Consider the following 16,020-nt stretch of genomic DNA (forward strand, 5'->3'; position numbering starts at 1 on the left):
ATTTTAGGAAACAATCTGAAGTTTGTGGTTTACAAAATGTCAACAAACTGATGCTTTTGCAACTGCAGCTGGCATGAACTTCTATCATGCTTATTCAGATGTACGAGCATGTCGTTTTTAATGCTGAGTAGAATGGATATTAAAGGGGATGTTTGCGTGCCAGTCAGTCACAGGTCAGAGTTACATGAAACATCATTTATAACAAAAGCCATGACCACATGACAAGAAGTTTGATTATAATTTAATTTGCCTGCCAGGAAAAAAAAGAAGAAGGTATTTCAACTATGATCTCTAGTTCTCAAAATCGTGTATGTTCTATAACGTGTGTGAGAAAAAAACAATAAATAGACCGAGTCTGGTGGTGCAAGAGATGAAAGTTCTAGCCAAACAGGCCAGAGTCGTGCAAAGTCAGAGACAGTAAAGTGCGCCGGAAGTCCTCCACGGTCCACGGCTCTCTGTGCGTCTGTGCTGCAGAGGCGCTGCTGCTGTCGGGGCTGATGCTCTGCGGGTCGTTGAAGGTTATCAGGATATCTGTGGAGAACTGCGGCAGGCGGAGCAGACCCAAGTGAATGCTCACCGTGTTCCTGGCCTCTTCGTTGAACTTGGACACACACTGTGTCCCCTTCAGCATCCAGGCGCTGCTGCACTCCGACAGGGACACCTCGGCTTTGGGTTGGGCCACAACGTCACTCACTTCGAAGGCCCCTGGTTCATGAGCTTTGTTGCTGCCCGCGATGTCCTCAAAGTGGTACCTGGCTGCGTCCTGGTCGGCCACCTGGCCCTGGTACTCCAGCAGCTCCACGATCAGGCTCTGGTCGGTGTGGGGGTGGGCGAACACCTCCTGGTTGTCCGGGATCTCCCTCAGCTCGCTAATATCGGTGACGTTGTAGGGGACGACCGCCGACAGAGCTCCGCCAAATAGAGGGCGAAGCTGAGGAGAGCCCACTCCTGCTGCGGTCTGCATCTCACTTTTAGGGATAAAAACAGCTGCCGAGGAAGAGAAACATCAGCTAACACGTAGAGTATTAAGGACTGACTGCAGGCACACAAATACTACATGGTAAAATAATTAAAACACATTAAAAACCGAAATAAACATTGACTTACATGCGGCGTGGTCGTGCAAAATATCCACATGCACTCCCGTTCAAACTTTGCTCTGCGTCGTGTTTTGGTTTCTATGGGTTCAACAGGCGTTCTGCTGCCCCCTGAAGGCGAGGAAGACGTGGAGCCCCAAACGTGCTGATAAAAATCTGACAGAGTAACAGTAGACAGATGGAAACTAATAAATCTGGAAGGAAAGCAATATAAAAAAACCCCTATAATTTATCGAAGGCTTTCTGAGATTTCATGTAGTGAGTCACTCTTTAACTTTTCCTGAGGCTTAAGGTAGTGACCTAAACATCACCAACCAGACTACTAAAATACTTTGACTCAAGTGCTGGATTATTTATTGAGCTTCTAGCAGGGTTCTGAAACTTGCGGCTCCAGAACCACAAGTAATTCTTAGGGCCTAGGTTTGACTGTATTAATATGTGTTTTTTTCTACACAATTTCCCACAAATACCAACGTCCCATAAAATAAAATGTGTCTACATTTTTTTTCTGCAAAGGTTTTGTGTTTTTCTTCATTTTAAAACCTAAAAATAAAAATAAAATGGGGGTAACATAGCAATATATTTCTTATAGTAGATATTTATCAGAAATTATATCAGACTGCAGACATGCAGCTTTAGAGGAAGATGACCTAAAAAAAGTCGGTTTATTATTTTGCAATTATATGAGCTAAATTTTGTAATATATGAAAACTTTTTCATTTGATAGACTCCATCAGTATTTTCTGATAATGATTAGAACAATGTTGACTCTATCGATTTTGTTTATTTTACTCCATTCAATCACTACAACATACAGAAAACCAATAAATGATCAAGATATTATTTGATAGAACCGGAACATATAAAAGCATATGAAATAATACTGAAAGAAGTGGCGGAAATAATCTTGTTACCCTCAAAAATCTGCGGCAATCTCTCCTCATCCAGCTGTTTGCGACTTCCTGCGTGTGGTCAGCTGATTCAGACCGAGGAAAGAGACCGGAGGCTCATCTCTAACATCTCTAACATCCACAATGATTACGGTGTCTCATCGTTCAGGACAGCCTGTAAAATGAATTAGAGCGATCTATAAGGCCTCTAAAAGTGTGAAATTTCTGGACTGGCAACAGGAGCTCTGTGTGGAGGAGTTTATTCAGCGGATCTCCGGACAAACAGCAGGTAGCTGGTGACGTTGGCATCCTTAGCCTAGCCTAGCCTACTTTAGCTTAGGCTAGCTTAGCCTAGCCTAGCCTAGAAGCGGCCTGTTTTACATGGGTTTATTATATTGTAATTACTCTGTGGCGTTTTGTAGTTGACTAGTTTTTACGGTAGTTTCTGCTTTAAAACTCTGTAATAAGTTACGTGTGTTGTAGAAAACGAGACTCGACTGGGTTTTTGTCAGGGTAATATAAACAAAGCTGAATGAAAAGCTAAAGTTGAAATGGGTGTGATGTGACATAAATCAATCAGTATATGCGCAGGTTAAAAACAATCATCTTACTGTACTATCTGCTTTTAATAGGATGTGTTTTGGGCTCTCCACGCATCCCACCACCCAAACTTCACAAGACGACACAACCAGCTATAACAGCTTTACAATGAAAATTTGTGCAGATTGTGCCTTTAAAATAATAGTTGATGGACACTAGCAACGAAATAGAAAGTACGTAAAAGAGAAATAGCAATTGATGTTTGAATATAGAGTCACTCAGGCAACAGATCATTTAATCTTTTAAAGAAAACGCTGTTTGAATTTGACATTAAGATGCAACAACAGAAAAAACTTTTACCTCGTTTTAAAAAAGAATTTTAAAAAATTGTTGTATGCTGAAAACATCTATGAAACATCCAGATGAATGAAATGAGAGTAATGATGAAGAATACGGTTTACTCTTGTAAACAATATTGTCATCACAACATTCAATGGTAATATAGCATAATAGTCAAATTTATTACATGCAGCCTCCAAAAAAAGTAAAATATAAACAATGATTTATCTATTAAAGAAATAAATACATCATTGTATAAAAGCTAGGAATAAATCAAACTGAGCTTTTTTTATTTATGTCTTTGTCAATACAGGCGATGCACCTATATGAACATTTAGGCCAATATTGACATCATGGCTGATATTTGATATTTACCAATGTTATTTATATTGAATATGTTTCTGTACTCTTTTGCCACCATGAATAATGACCGCACTGCTGACATCACTTCTTTACTTCAGTTAAACATCCCACAGCCCTTTACCTAAAAGGAATGTGTCCACTATCACATGTGGACATGTGATAGTGGACATGTCACTATCACTGTGACATGTCCAAACATCCACCCGTCTAGAAACGCATACACAAATGTCAACAGGATGGAAATAAACATTGGCCATTAATATCGGCCCAGGTGTACTTATTGAACAGCTACCAGTATGTTAAAAATGACTAACATTGATCTTAATGCTCATACGTGAGCATTGCTAATCAATATTACTCAAAATATCATACGAGAATGAACTCAAAACAGAAGAGAATGTGTTTCTATTACGACATTTATTTAAAAATGATGATAGAGACTAACATTTCCATGTGTCTTGCAAGTGCTTTGTGTTCATGCACACTTTGTGAGGCATTTATGAGTTTATTCGTTTAACTTTAATGCACTTTAGATATCAACATTTTCACAATTATATGTGACAGAGGCTGCCCATTAACACACACATCCACCCAAACCAAGAGTGTCCAACTCCAGTTCTCAAGAGTCAGAGTCCTGCATGTTTTCATGTTTTCCTGGTTCAGCAGTGAAGTCAGGCCGGTGCAGAACTTGGCAGCGTGCGTCACAGGCGATTCATCCATTTATTCAGTCGTGCTGAAGCAGCGTGTTGGCTTTTGAGGACTGGAGATGGAAACCCCTTGTCTAAATGTTTCCATAAATAATATTCAGTTCAACTTCGAGTCAGAAATACTTCATTAATTCCCAAGGGAAATTACATTAATGAAGCTGAGCTTCTGGCCAAGAGACCTCACGTTAACACACACTCATTTGAAAATGAAAAGGCAATGGAAGAGCTATTTCTTTTATTATTATTATTTTTAATTAACAAAGAGAATAAATATTTCAAAGTTCCAAATCTGTCCCGATTTGAGAAATCTGAGCCTCAGTGACTTCGAAGTGACGTAATTTTGTTTAGAGTTGTGAAACAGAACTTCACTACGCTGCTGAGTCAAAAGTCAACCCCTCCATCAAGTTATTGTGTATTTTATGAACCGTACAGAGAAAATAATCTGTCTGTTGCACGAGTGTTTTAAAAGTAAATTACTTCAAATGAAATGTCCAGAATTGGTAAATAAATGTAAAAAAAAAAAAATAATTTTCAAACGAAAGACGTGTAGAAACTCTGTCCTCTCTTTCGTTTAAGTAAGACTATTATCTGTAAAACGCCTCATAATTATTACTATTTTACAAGCATAAATTATTAAGCAATTTTTGCTCTTTGATGTAAATTCTGCAGTGTTTTTCATTGGTAGCAGCTTTCAAAGAACTTAGTTGAATTTAGTGCATTTGTCTCTGTAAGTCGTCTCTTTAGCTCGGCCTGCAGTCTCCTGTTTCTCTCTGTGTTTCTTCACTTTCTTCAGATCTGTCCCCTGCTTCTCCTCCCCTCTGCTCTCTTGGCTGGGGAAAGGCTGTTTTTTTTCCAAACGCAACGCCAGAAACGGACGTTAAGAAAGTATCAGACTTAACCGGAATCAATGGTACAAGTCTTACTGTCGCAGTGAGAAATGGGGTGGTGTGTATGGTGTGTGTGTGTGTATGGTGTGTGAATGAGCATTTTTCCCTGCCCCTCGGATGATTGCTTGTTGTGCTCGGGTCACATGTTTTTTAGCTCAGTGTCACAGAGGGATTTTATTGAGATGTGTTTGTGTGTTCTTCTTTTTTTTCCCCCCACCTCTTTGGAAGACGTAGCACCCAAAATGAGATTCAAGGATGTTTTTTTGGAAGGACAGCATGTTTTTTTTTTTTTTTTGGCCCAGTGGCATCCATAGCAGTGATGACATTTCCTTTTTTTTATAACCAGTAAATCTTAGTTTTAAATCTGTCAGAAAATGTAAAATTAAAAATAATTTTAAAGCTATACAAATTCATACAAATTCTGAGAATATCAGCAAAATTGAACCTATTTCAGTAATTCAGTTGATATATTATACTTATGTAATGCATAACATAGAGACTTATTCCTTGAAAGGTTAAGGCTGGACGATACGGCTGAAAAACGTATCAAAATATAAGCATTTAATATCAGTCGATATTGGTAATTATTGATTAGCTCTAATTTCTTGAGATGCCCCTTCGAATAACTGACTTCATAAGTCGATCTTTATGTTTTAGCTAGATCAATTGGCAGCATCGACAGCTAACTCGTTTTCTCTCGAGACCGTTCTCTCCCTCTTTTCTGTCCAAACTGGTGATCTTCTCCTCCTATCCCACAGAGGGAGCCAGAACGGGAGGAGCAGCCCGAAGACAACATGCCCCCCAAGTTTAAGCGACACCTCAACGACGACGAGGTCACCGGGTCCGTCCGCAGCGAGAGGGTGAGGTCCGGACGCAGTGGAAAAACATAACTTGTTTTTGGGGTTCTGGTTTGTCAGGAGGGCTCGAGTAAACAAGGAGTGACAGAAGCAAACGCACACAATGACGGAAGAGGGAGACGGAATAAATAGAAATCGCCGTTTAGATCAAGCAGCAAACAAACAATTAAAATGTTGGCGACGCGGTGGAGTCTCCAGAAAAGTCTCGCGGCCAAATATCTGCTCCTCATCAGGCTTCTCATCCTGTCCCACCTCCTCTTCCTCACCCATCCCCTTCTTCTTTTGTGTTGTTTTTAGCTCGGATCAAAGCCACACTTACTGTGTGTGTGTGTGGGCGGGGGGGAGTTTTGGGGGTGGGATGCTTGTGTAACATCCTCCTCTCCTTCTAGTTTTCTGCTTTTGATAATTACTACCAGTTCTCCTCCCATCTCCGGTACCAGGAGAGAGGTCGCGCAGAAGGAGAGCGTTAGCCCTCGCGCTCATGAAGAGCTTTACGATCACGTGGCCGCCATCTTTTCAGATTTCTTGCAGATGACCTGCAAAGAAAATGAGGCGTGTGTAGAACGTGCGTTGGGTGTCTGATGAGGTATGCGGGTCCTTCCTCGTCGCTCTCTGCTCTTTGTAGCGTTGAAGTGCTCGGAAGACGACGGTAATGGATGCAGCTTCTATAAAATGGAATGTTGTTTGTTAAACTACTCATACACATAAAAGAAACTCCATCGAAGCAGAGTTGAGTTTTGTTTTTCTTCTCCCGTCCGCTCCTATGAGTATTTAATGCAGCTGTTTAGATGCTTTTTGCTTTGTTGTTTTTTTCTTCTTCTCTGAATAGGATTTTACACAAAAACACAGATTGTGCCCAGATTAAAGCATTCAGAGGTTTTGGGCCAAGACTGTGCCTTAGAAGAATAATCAACTTTAAGATCTCATGAATGTTGTATTGTTCTTACTTGAATTGATTTAGATTAACTTTGACTTCCCAGCATATTGATTGTTTTTGCTCGGAGTTAGACGACGTTCAGGGGATTGAGCTTTGGCATGCACAGATGACGTCCAGTCATCACAGATTGATCCCACTGTTGGCTTTGCCTTCAGAGGAGCAAAAGGAAAAAGGTTCCTATCGATCGCTTATTTCAGCCGTATTGTACGGAAATGTTTCTATTGCCGCATCAGCAGCATCACCACCGAGCGCCTCGGATGAACCACACCCTGTCATCCACCAGACAAGACGAGACGCCGCGTGCCTGGTAGTGTCCCGAAACAAAGCAATCCACATAAACGGGTGTTCATCTATTAAACTCTAAACTGAATTTATCCATGTTAATAAGAAAAGAAAAATACACATTGGAATAGTGTTTTAGAGGGGGGAAAAAAAACACCTTTTATTTTGATATCAGAGTTCTCAACTCCAAGGATCCCTCATCTTGATCTTGTCTTTATCTGAGCCGCAATATTTTATTTTTTTGTCGACAGAGGAATCTGCTGGAGGAAGACTCTGATGAAGAGGAAGACTTTTTTCTGTGAGTTTGTGTTGGAATATATGATTTTTTCTTTCTGTAACCATCAACCAGTTCTTGGCATAGCCCTAACTGGATATTTGTTCATTTTTCATCACAAAAATTGTAGAACTGATTTAAATGATTTGCTTTTCTGTGAAGCATAGCCTGTGAATGTTCAATAGAGCTGAGGTCAGGGCCTTTCTCAGATGCGAACCGTTATCCTGTTTCATCCGTTTCCAAAACCAGTTTGGAATAGTTTTCCAGTTGGAACACACACAGCTATGTGTCCAAGTTTCACTCGTGCAATCCAAACTGGGACAAACAAAACGGAAACTACCAAAAGCTGCAAACTGTTGCAAACTTGAAGATGCTGCGAGATGCTTTACCGCTTATATGGTGCATTTCTGTGGAGATATAGGTCATAAATTCCATTAGTAGGGGTCTTAAAAAGCAGTAAATGTGAGTTGGTGAAACCTGCAGAAACTCCTGAGCACATGTGCATTCAACAGTTGGATAAAATAAAGAACAGAGGGCTACCTGAAATGTTTTAATCTGTGTAAATGGGAAGAGAAGAGGCTCTGGGATGCACCCCGACCTGCTGAACCACAGTGAAAATTAGTGGTTAATCTCATTTTAGTTTGGAATTTTAACCAAGTATTAGTAGGGGTGTATTTATACATTTGACCATGTGAGAATTGGAGGAAAACTACAATAACTAAATTCTTGTGCACCTCAGTTCTTAATCTTAGAATGCAGTTTAGATTTCCTGAGTGACCCAACTCAAACATTACCTGGTAACTTTAACTTTCTTAACATTTTATTTGTTTTTTTCCCCAGGAGAGGTCCAACTGGACCCAGATTTGGACCTCAGAATGACAAAATGAAGCAGTAAGTACGGGTTCCTCGTCGCAGCTAAAAACAGGTTATGTATGTGTTTCTGAAATCCTTGAAAATGATTGAATTTCAATTATGTCTTATCAAGATTTGGAAACCGGTTGGTTTCTGTACAAAGTCCTTAAAAGTGCTTGATAATACTTGTTATAAACGACTGAAAACAGATATTTGAAGGATAATAAAAGGACACACACATTTTTTTCCCTCAGTGTGTGAAGTTAAATCACACCAAACATCTCTTGTTTTAGGCCAGTTAGAATTGCCAAAATTATTTCTATTTGAAAAATCTCAAACAATTTAGAGATTTGTTTTGTAGTTTTCTTGGACCAGTCACATGTGTAAAGGAGACAAATCTCGTCTCTGCTGTAGAATGTGGAATACTCTCACAAGATATTATTAGTAACAGTAATAAATGAAGCCATATAACATTGAACTGAAACTATCTTTTTTTTCTTCTTCAGTCCATTTGTATTGTTTTCATCTCCAGACGCTGGTGGTGCCAGAAAAGTTTGAAAAGCCACCTTGAAAACACTCGAAAACGCTCGGATTTTACTGTGGGAAAAGTGCCCGAACCCTGTAGAGCCCCGGGGCCGGGGGTAGCGGCTCCACACTTTTTGAAGCTGCCGTTACGTAACCGCGGCTCCGGCGTGTTTACCAGAAGTGGCCGGTTGTTAGGATATTGTGCAAGAGAATTTATCGCGCAGGCTCTGCTTCGATCTTTACCAGCGCCTCGCAGACAGCTGGAGAACAGAGGAGGTCATTGTTGAGACCGTCTGGCACGCGGAGCTGTTTCGTCACGCTCGCTCCATACCTTGCAGTCTGTCACAGTCGTGCCCACGTGAAATTAGACGCCGTCATTACTGAGTGCAGGAATATAAGAAGTCCAGGCTGTTCAATGAGTCCGCCTGTCTGAACCCGGGCCGTGAAATTCCTCGGGTGTTTGCGACGGCCGCCTGTTTTCTTATGCCACCCCCTTCCAATTCCTGACTGGAGTCTTTTATGCATCTGCTTTTGCATGACATCACATAAATAGAAAATTATTTCAGTTTAATTTTAATTTGAATCCTCAAAATGCTAATACAGTAGATCAGGAGTAACCAGAAGTGCTAGCGCTTCTTTTTCAACAAGGCAATAACTCTAGATATTTGCAACAAATATACTTTTATTTTTAATTATCATTCCATATGTGTCCTGCTTTAATTTGTGTCCTCAGCGTGCAGTCCCAGGTTGACGAGGTGATTGACGTGATGCAGGAGAACATCTCCAAGGTGATAGAGAGGGGCGAACGCCTCGATGACCTGCAGGACAAGTCCGGTGAGCCGCACCTTCTGTCGTACTTTGTTTTTTTTTTTGGTTTCTGCGCGTGTGCGGGTCGTTTGTGCTTTTCATCCACTTGAGTCGAGTCCACAGAGCATGTATCTGTGTTGTTTTTACTAACATTTACTTTGCAATTAGAACCGTCGGGCCCTGAGAGCGCACAACGTCAACAAGGAAATGCCTGAGTGGGACTGAGACTCTCTGCAATGTGCTTCCAATTTAAGAGAAAAACACAATTAATATAATTAGGGTTATTTGTTGGAAAAAGAAAAAAAAAATCCTCAAATTACCAGGCAGTGAAAGGTTTGAAGTTACAACTACTGCAAAAGATGGCGGATTTTAGAGCATTATCTGCCTGATTTAGGATTCGTCATGCTGGGTCGAGTCCTGTTTCGTCCTTGGGACCACCTGGACGTCTCAGTGCAGAATGAACAAAATAATGCCTCAGCGAGAGTTAAGAGAGTTAAATAGGTGCTACAGTATTACAAGCAGCTAAAATTAGACAGTACACTGTCCAGATCTAAACCTAAACATTATTACCGATCATTTATTAATGTTAAGGTTTAGATCTAATGACTCTTAAAGCTACTTGTCTATGAGCGAATTCTCTAGTGACTGCAAAAGAGCAGGATGGATGCTTTAACAAAGGAAGTGATCCTTGAAATCTTTCTTTTCTCAACTATGATTACTACAAATCTACTCTTTGCTCTTTTCCTTCTGTGGAGCTTGCTTGGGATTGACACTTTCAAACGACGTCTGGGCATAAAGAAACCATTTTTGTCCAAGAAAGACTGAGATTCTGTAGAAAGAACCAGGATTTGATTGGTTGGGGGTAAAATAAATTTTCTGAGGGTGCGTGGGAAGGGGAGCATCTGTTCGGAAAATGTGGACAATTATTAAGGAGAGCTGTCTGCAGACAAAGAGGTGAATGATTACGACACTATTCGGTGTTATGATGGATTTAATGAGAGTGGGAGCGCCTCCCATTCAACGGGAACCGGCTCGCTCACACATCTAGTAAAAGTCTGACGATGGAGGACGTTTGTTTTTATGCGTAAGGGAACAGCATGTAACGAGGCAAAAAAGTCATAGATTGTTCGGAGATTAAAACATGGACGCTTTTGGGGTGAGGCCAGGAAACTCTTAACATCTCCATCATATTAAAAACTTCTGGCCAAACCTCCAAAAAAAACCCCAGAAAAAACAGATCTGTAAATATTGACAAAAATAATTAAAGTGTGATGCATTTGTGAGGCGTCTCCACTAGAATCCGGTCCAACAATAACAGAAAACATTATTTTATGACCTTAATGATAGTTTAATGCTACCTGGAAAAACATAGCCGTGGGGCCTTTTCCCTTTTTGTTAGAAATATGTTTCAAATTTGCTAATATTTGCTAAGCATGAGTGTGGAGCTCTTGAGAGTTGGAAGATCATCTGGCTTTAGGGAAGGGTAAACCTGTGTGTCATCAGCATAGCAGTGGTAAGAAACACAAGAGGTACACAGAGAGAAAAGTCAAGTACAGGTCCAACTACTAACCCCTGAGGCACACCGCAGGTCAAGGTTGCTCGGGAAAAGTCAGCATCACAAGTTGCCATGTAAAAGGAAGATAAACAGTAAAGAAAGAGTAAACTTTCTTTCAAATAGTTGTTCCTTTGTTCCAAGGAAGTGCCACTTCATCAGATCGTGAAGGAGCCCCTACAAGGGTTTTCACATAGTCTCGAATAGACAATAATACATTACAGCTAGATTAAACATCATGATTTTCATGGTTGATTAAAGACACTTTCCCTTGTAGTGAGTAGATGTCTCTGTGTAAATACGCGCTGTTCACTTTGTGTTCAGGTTCTGAGTGATTTCCCAGCTGTCCATCTGAAAACTCTTAACAACTCTTGCTCTCTCTGTTGTGTTGACTTCCCTCCGTTACATAACATTTACGCACTAGCCAGGCTTCAATCAAAGCAACCACGGTTGTTTCACCTCACTGATGAAGACACGATGCTGAAATCCACGTGTTTGTTTCCTGTCTCGTGCATCGACAACACACTCACACACACAAACACACACACACACACACACACACGCTACACAGGCGCTCCGCTCCGTCATGTTGACCTGCCTGCCAAAACAACGATGCACATCTGGAGGACATTCTTCTCTGCTTGTTTATGCGACGCGTTTGTGACTTATGGCCCGTCTCGACCGCGAGTCTCGTCCTTAAAGGCTGTCTGTACATGAGCGACGCGGCGCGCTCCGGCTGACACCTCGCCGCGTACGCGCGAACAGGTGACCCGTTGTCAAATTCCTCGGGATTAACGAGCGCCTTCCCAGAAGTCCCTGTGTGGGCGCGTCGCTTTGTAGTAGCGACGGGTCGTAAACACGGAGATGGAAACAGCAGACGCAAAAAACAGGAGAGAGCGAGGGTGAGCAGCGCCGCACGCTAGGGAGCCATAACCCTCCTGTTAACATTCAGAGACACCACGTTAACAACGATATCGCAGAAACAGACCGCAGCGCGGGGGCGAGCTGGCGGCGGGGAGATGTAACGACGAGGAAGCTGGAGGAAATGTTGCTATTTTGGAAATGTAAGAGGCCGTGCCAAAAGAGCTGTCTTTAAAAGATGTCGCATTTACCCAGAGCAGTAAAGCCGGTGTATCTAACGCCTTAAGTGAAACCTGTTTGTCTTTTCGGTGACTGACTTGTCCTTTTTTTGTCCTGTTGTCTCTCATTGTGTGCTCCCTGGCTCTGCGCTGCGGTCGCATCGTGGTGCAGAGAGCTTGTCGGACCACGCGTCTGCGTTCAGCAGCAGAGCCAAACAGCTGCACAGGAGGATGTGGTGGAGAGACATGAAGGTGGGTTATCCGTCTGTTTTCAGACTATATTAATACACAAACATAAAAAAAAGAAATAAATAAAATTAAGATTTTTTTGGGGGGGGGTGTGTGTGTGTTAAATAAAGCCAGAAAGGAAGGAGGAAATTGGGTTCCACCTCTTGTCAGAACTATATGTGTGGTGAAAAACTAACACTGAACTCACCATGGTGGGCCATGGTGGCGGCAGCATCATGGTGTGGGGATCCAGTTGAGAATCTGTGGCAAGTCTTATAACCTGATGCTCTCGATCCAGTCTCACTCAGCTGTTTTGCAAAGAAAGGGAAACATTTTGAGTCTCTAAAAGTATTGAATAAAGAGTCAAAAATGTTTGTGAAATAAAAAGAACAAACCATGCATCACATTCCAGTTATTATATAACGATCTGCGTCGGCCTTAATAATCTGAGGACTTATGTGTTGGCTTTTGTCCACGTTTTGTTTTGAGGCAAATGTTTCATTTCCCCAACAGATGAGGATGATCATTGCACTGGTAGTTGTCGCTCTTCTGCTGATCATCATCAGTGAGTATTTGGATGTCTTATAAACTTCAGCAGAGTTGAAACCTACAGACATGCAGTTGTCGCCTTTAATGTTACGCCCCCCTTCTGTTTTCCAGTTCCAGTAATCCTTCGATATCGTAAGTGACCGATGAGGATGAGGTGGACTTTTCCTCCTCGATGCCCCCCGGCCGACCTGCATCTTCATCTCTCATCTGGCACTCACCGGGACGCTGTCCAAACCGTCTTCAGAGTTCTCCTCTTCACCCTCAGTTCTGATCTTACAGTCATATCCTGATCCGAGATCAGTTCTGCTCGATGAAGTTGAGGGAAAGCAAAAACATTGACTTTTATTTTGGCCATGTTGTCCGTGTAAAGGGAGCGCTTCGTGCCATGAGACGTATCGCAAGGCAGTGGGGGTTTTGGGCCTTTGTCCTTCGTGTTGCATCTCAGATAAATTCTCCAGGACTGGGGGAATCCGACAGTCTGCATTAGTTTATCTCCTGTGAATCTGCTGCAGCAGCCTCGCATGAAGAGGCTGTAAACTCCGAGCAGATGAACCTCTGATGTCTTCCCACATGTGCATCTCAAATACCAACAGGAGAGACGGTTTTAAAGGGGACACCTAAGAAGTACAAAGCACATTTTTAAAATTCTCTCCCGCACGAAGCGAGAAGACATCTGAGTCTCATCTGAGGTTTTTTTTTTTCTTTTTTTGTTTTAATGTGAAGAAAAGAACAATGGGAAACCAAAACAGCCACATTCTGAATGTCTGTTCACCGTTCTGTGCTCTAAACCTCTTACTTCCTGCAGGACTGTGCTGATCTCTGGGCTCCTTTGATCACAGCTGTTCAGGTTTTCAATTTACTCCCAACTCTGCAAACGGTTCTGTTCGGTTTAAAGCTGCTTTTTGCTTACTTTCCTTCTTAGGTTGTCACTATTATTTCTGTTTTATGAAGTTCTGAATGAGTGCTGGTATTTGCTACTGAGGGGGACGGTTTATCTCTGTACTGTTATGACTGAGATGGAAGGTCTTACGTAATGTGGATGGAAACCATAGGTGTAGTTGTGATTGGTTAAAGTCTACATGGTAATTTGATTATTTTTGTGTAATTTATTTTAGCTTGTAAATATGGATTCTGTAACGATACTGTACAGTACTCTGTGACATTGCATTGGAAGACTGTGATTCCTTTTGCTCTGGAATAAAGTGATATTAAAGGGCAATACGTCTGGTTTGTTCTGGTTTGAACTAGAATCAGCAGTAGGAAAAAGTGGATGAAGTCAAAAAAAGAAACAATCGTCATGCCATCCCTAAAGTTTTAAGCACAGGTTAAGTGTCCAATAGCTTGCAGAGCTTGCAAAATTCCAGGACTTTTATCTCCTCATTTATCCGACTGTTGCTGGCTCCTGACTTTACTGGCATCGTGGAGTCCCCAGATGGCACTAAAGTTGCAGGGTCTGGAGCCCATGAAGCGTTATTGCTCTGACAGACCCTCGGCCTTTCTTCCTCCCAGTACCGCAGGCACGAACACACACACACACACACACACACACACACGGGCCACTGTGCCCCGCACCGAGCCAGAACTGCCCAACTCCGCTGCAGGAACAGACATTAAACTGGCCCCGAGGGACAATTTGCTTTGTTGATATACGGCGGCTGGACATTAGGGGTCACATCTGGTGCTGATGCACACAACAGGGACGATGGCTTTGTTTCCGCTCTGAAGTCGAAGCGGTAATTTAATCTGCTACGCATTGTTTGGATGTTGATTAAAGCAGGCGTAGGTAAAGCTGTTCAGAACCCCTCCCCCCCTGGTTGCACCAGCACCTATAAATCAGCCAACACTCCAGAAAGGTCATAGGTCAAAGAAACTCAAAGTAAGCAGACCTTCTTTCAGGTTTAAGGTTTTATGGATTGGCGCATATTAAAGACTTTTTGATCCTTACCAGTTCCTAAAGTTCAGTACGTTAGATGAGAGCTGAAATGGTAACGGGCTTCATGATTCCAGAACTTGACGGGTTTTGTTTGTGCATATAGTGCTAGCCATATTTATGGAAAGTCATAGTAAAGATGCGTTAAAAGCCTTAATTCAATCTCAACTCATTGGACAGGGTGTTGCATGCAAGGGCATCTCCCAGTCTGTCATGGTAAAAGGGGCATTATAAGATAAAGTCGACTTTTTGAGCATTGCATCGCGTTATAGAGTTGTTCCCTAATCAAAAACGTTTCATACCTGTTTGTAAAATCTTTGAATCTCCCTTGGCAATCATTCAGATTCGTAAAACGCTTGGGGGGGGAAACCAAGTGGCACCTTCAATACGCAGCTCCTCCACAGAGCTCCAGTTTTCAGGGATTTCGACTCCCCACACTCTGCTCCTCCAGACTAGCCAGCAGCAATTAGCCAACACCTGGTGGAGATGCGCCTCTGCTGAGCTCATTGTAGGAGCTACTTCTCCCATGAACGTTTGTAAAGCCTTGATAGATGAACGCTGCTGAGATGCTGAACGCAGAGTTCTGGAAAGAGCAGGAACTTCTCAAAGAGACAGAGGCCCAATGTTAAGGCATTAAATTGCAAAATCAAATTTCTTTTAAGTCCTGCTGGATACACGCAGCATTTTTATAACAGCTGGAGGTGGCATAATTACTTCATTGTCCCTCAGGAGAACACAGACATACATAAGGAGAGCCTCTAAAACCCACAGGCCAGGATCTGAGCTCAGGAACTTCTTGCTGAATTCCTTTCTAATCAGCTCATTTGCATATCTTCCTGTCAACTCTTGGAAAGATTGTCCTTTTTTTTGTGTTTGTTGACAATCATAAAGTTTCCAAACTGATGGATAGCATCAATCATAGATGTAATTTTTCTTGTCTGCTTTGAGTTAGCGCACGTGAACGCTCATAAACTCCCCGAGCCAATGACCACCAGCATATCTTTACTTACTCAGTGCATTCTTACGAGCTACACATGACTGCTCCCTACCCTCCAAATTCCTTTGGAAACAGTGAGTACTTACCTACTTAATTACTTTTTCCTTTCCCCTTTTTATAGATTTTTGCTTCGTTTTTTTATATTAAATAAAAACAACGTGTGAGATATAATGCGATTTTGGTCATTTGAGGTGCCTCATTTTGAGAACCAATAAGGGTTCTCAAAATTATTATTCTTTCCATAAAACGGTTAGAAATAACAGTGCTTACCTTTTACTGTGAGCGAAAGCATTTGTTATTGAATGAGCTCGCCTCGGGTCAGCACCTG

The 16,020-nt window shown here is 41.9% G+C and overlaps 2 protein-coding genes across 3 annotated transcripts; one reads left to right on the forward strand and one right to left on the reverse strand.

Annotated features, from left to right (window-relative positions):
- Positions 1-224: 224 nt before the first annotated feature.
- On the reverse strand, positions 225-2,093 carry rangrf (RAN guanine nucleotide release factor). The gene is made up of 3 exons (XM_014992318.2): positions 2,012-2,093; positions 1,108-1,253; positions 225-987 (listed from the first exon to the last, which is right to left on the reverse strand). The coding sequence occupies exon 3, from the start codon at positions 962-964 to the stop codon at positions 380-382; it is 585 nt and encodes a 194-aa protein (XP_014847804.1). The 5' UTR covers positions 965-987; positions 1,108-1,253; positions 2,012-2,093; the 3' UTR covers positions 225-379.
- Positions 2,094-2,134: 41 nt separating this feature from the next.
- Positions 2,135-13,984, forward strand: vamp4 (vesicle-associated membrane protein 4). Of its 2 annotated transcripts, XM_014992340.2 has the most exons (9): positions 2,139-2,276; positions 4,730-4,846; positions 5,582-5,683; positions 7,151-7,197; positions 8,014-8,064; positions 9,284-9,384; positions 12,161-12,240; positions 12,730-12,781; positions 12,877-13,984. In XM_014992340.2, exons 2-9 carry the CDS (start codon positions 4,844-4,846, stop codon positions 12,903-12,905), a joined length of 465 nt encoding a protein of 154 aa, XP_014847826.1. In that variant the 5' UTR covers positions 2,139-2,276; positions 4,730-4,843; the 3' UTR covers positions 12,906-13,984. The 2 variants fall into 2 exon arrangements, with proteins under 2 accessions (XP_014847833.1, XP_014847826.1); XM_014992347.2 differs by lacking the exon at positions 4,730-4,846 and having other exon boundaries at positions 2,135-2,276.
- Positions 13,985-16,020: the final 2,036 nt, after the last annotated feature.

Source organism: Poecilia mexicana, unplaced genomic scaffold, assembly GCF_051168715.1.
Source record: "Poecilia mexicana isolate PSO_F unplaced genomic scaffold, ASM5116871v1 scaffold_4, whole genome shotgun sequence".
Lineage (NCBI taxonomy): Eukaryota > Metazoa > Chordata > Actinopteri > Cyprinodontiformes > Poeciliidae > Poecilia > Poecilia mexicana.

Bases quoted from the DNA above. Each gene is read 5' to 3' on its own strand.
- rangrf (XM_014992318.2), bottom strand. From the start codon at position 964: ATGCAGACCGCAGCAGGAGTGGGCTCTCCTCAGCTTCGCCCTCTATTT.
- vamp4 (XM_014992340.2), top strand. The intron at 7,198-8,013 runs GTGAGTTTGTGT...TTTTTTCCCCAG, and splicing joins GAAGAGGAAGACTTTTTTCT to GAGAGGTCCAACTGGACCCA. The intron at 8,065-9,283 runs GTAAGTACGGGT...TTGTGTCCTCAG, and splicing joins CAGAATGACAAAATGAAGCA to CGTGCAGTCCCAGGTTGACG.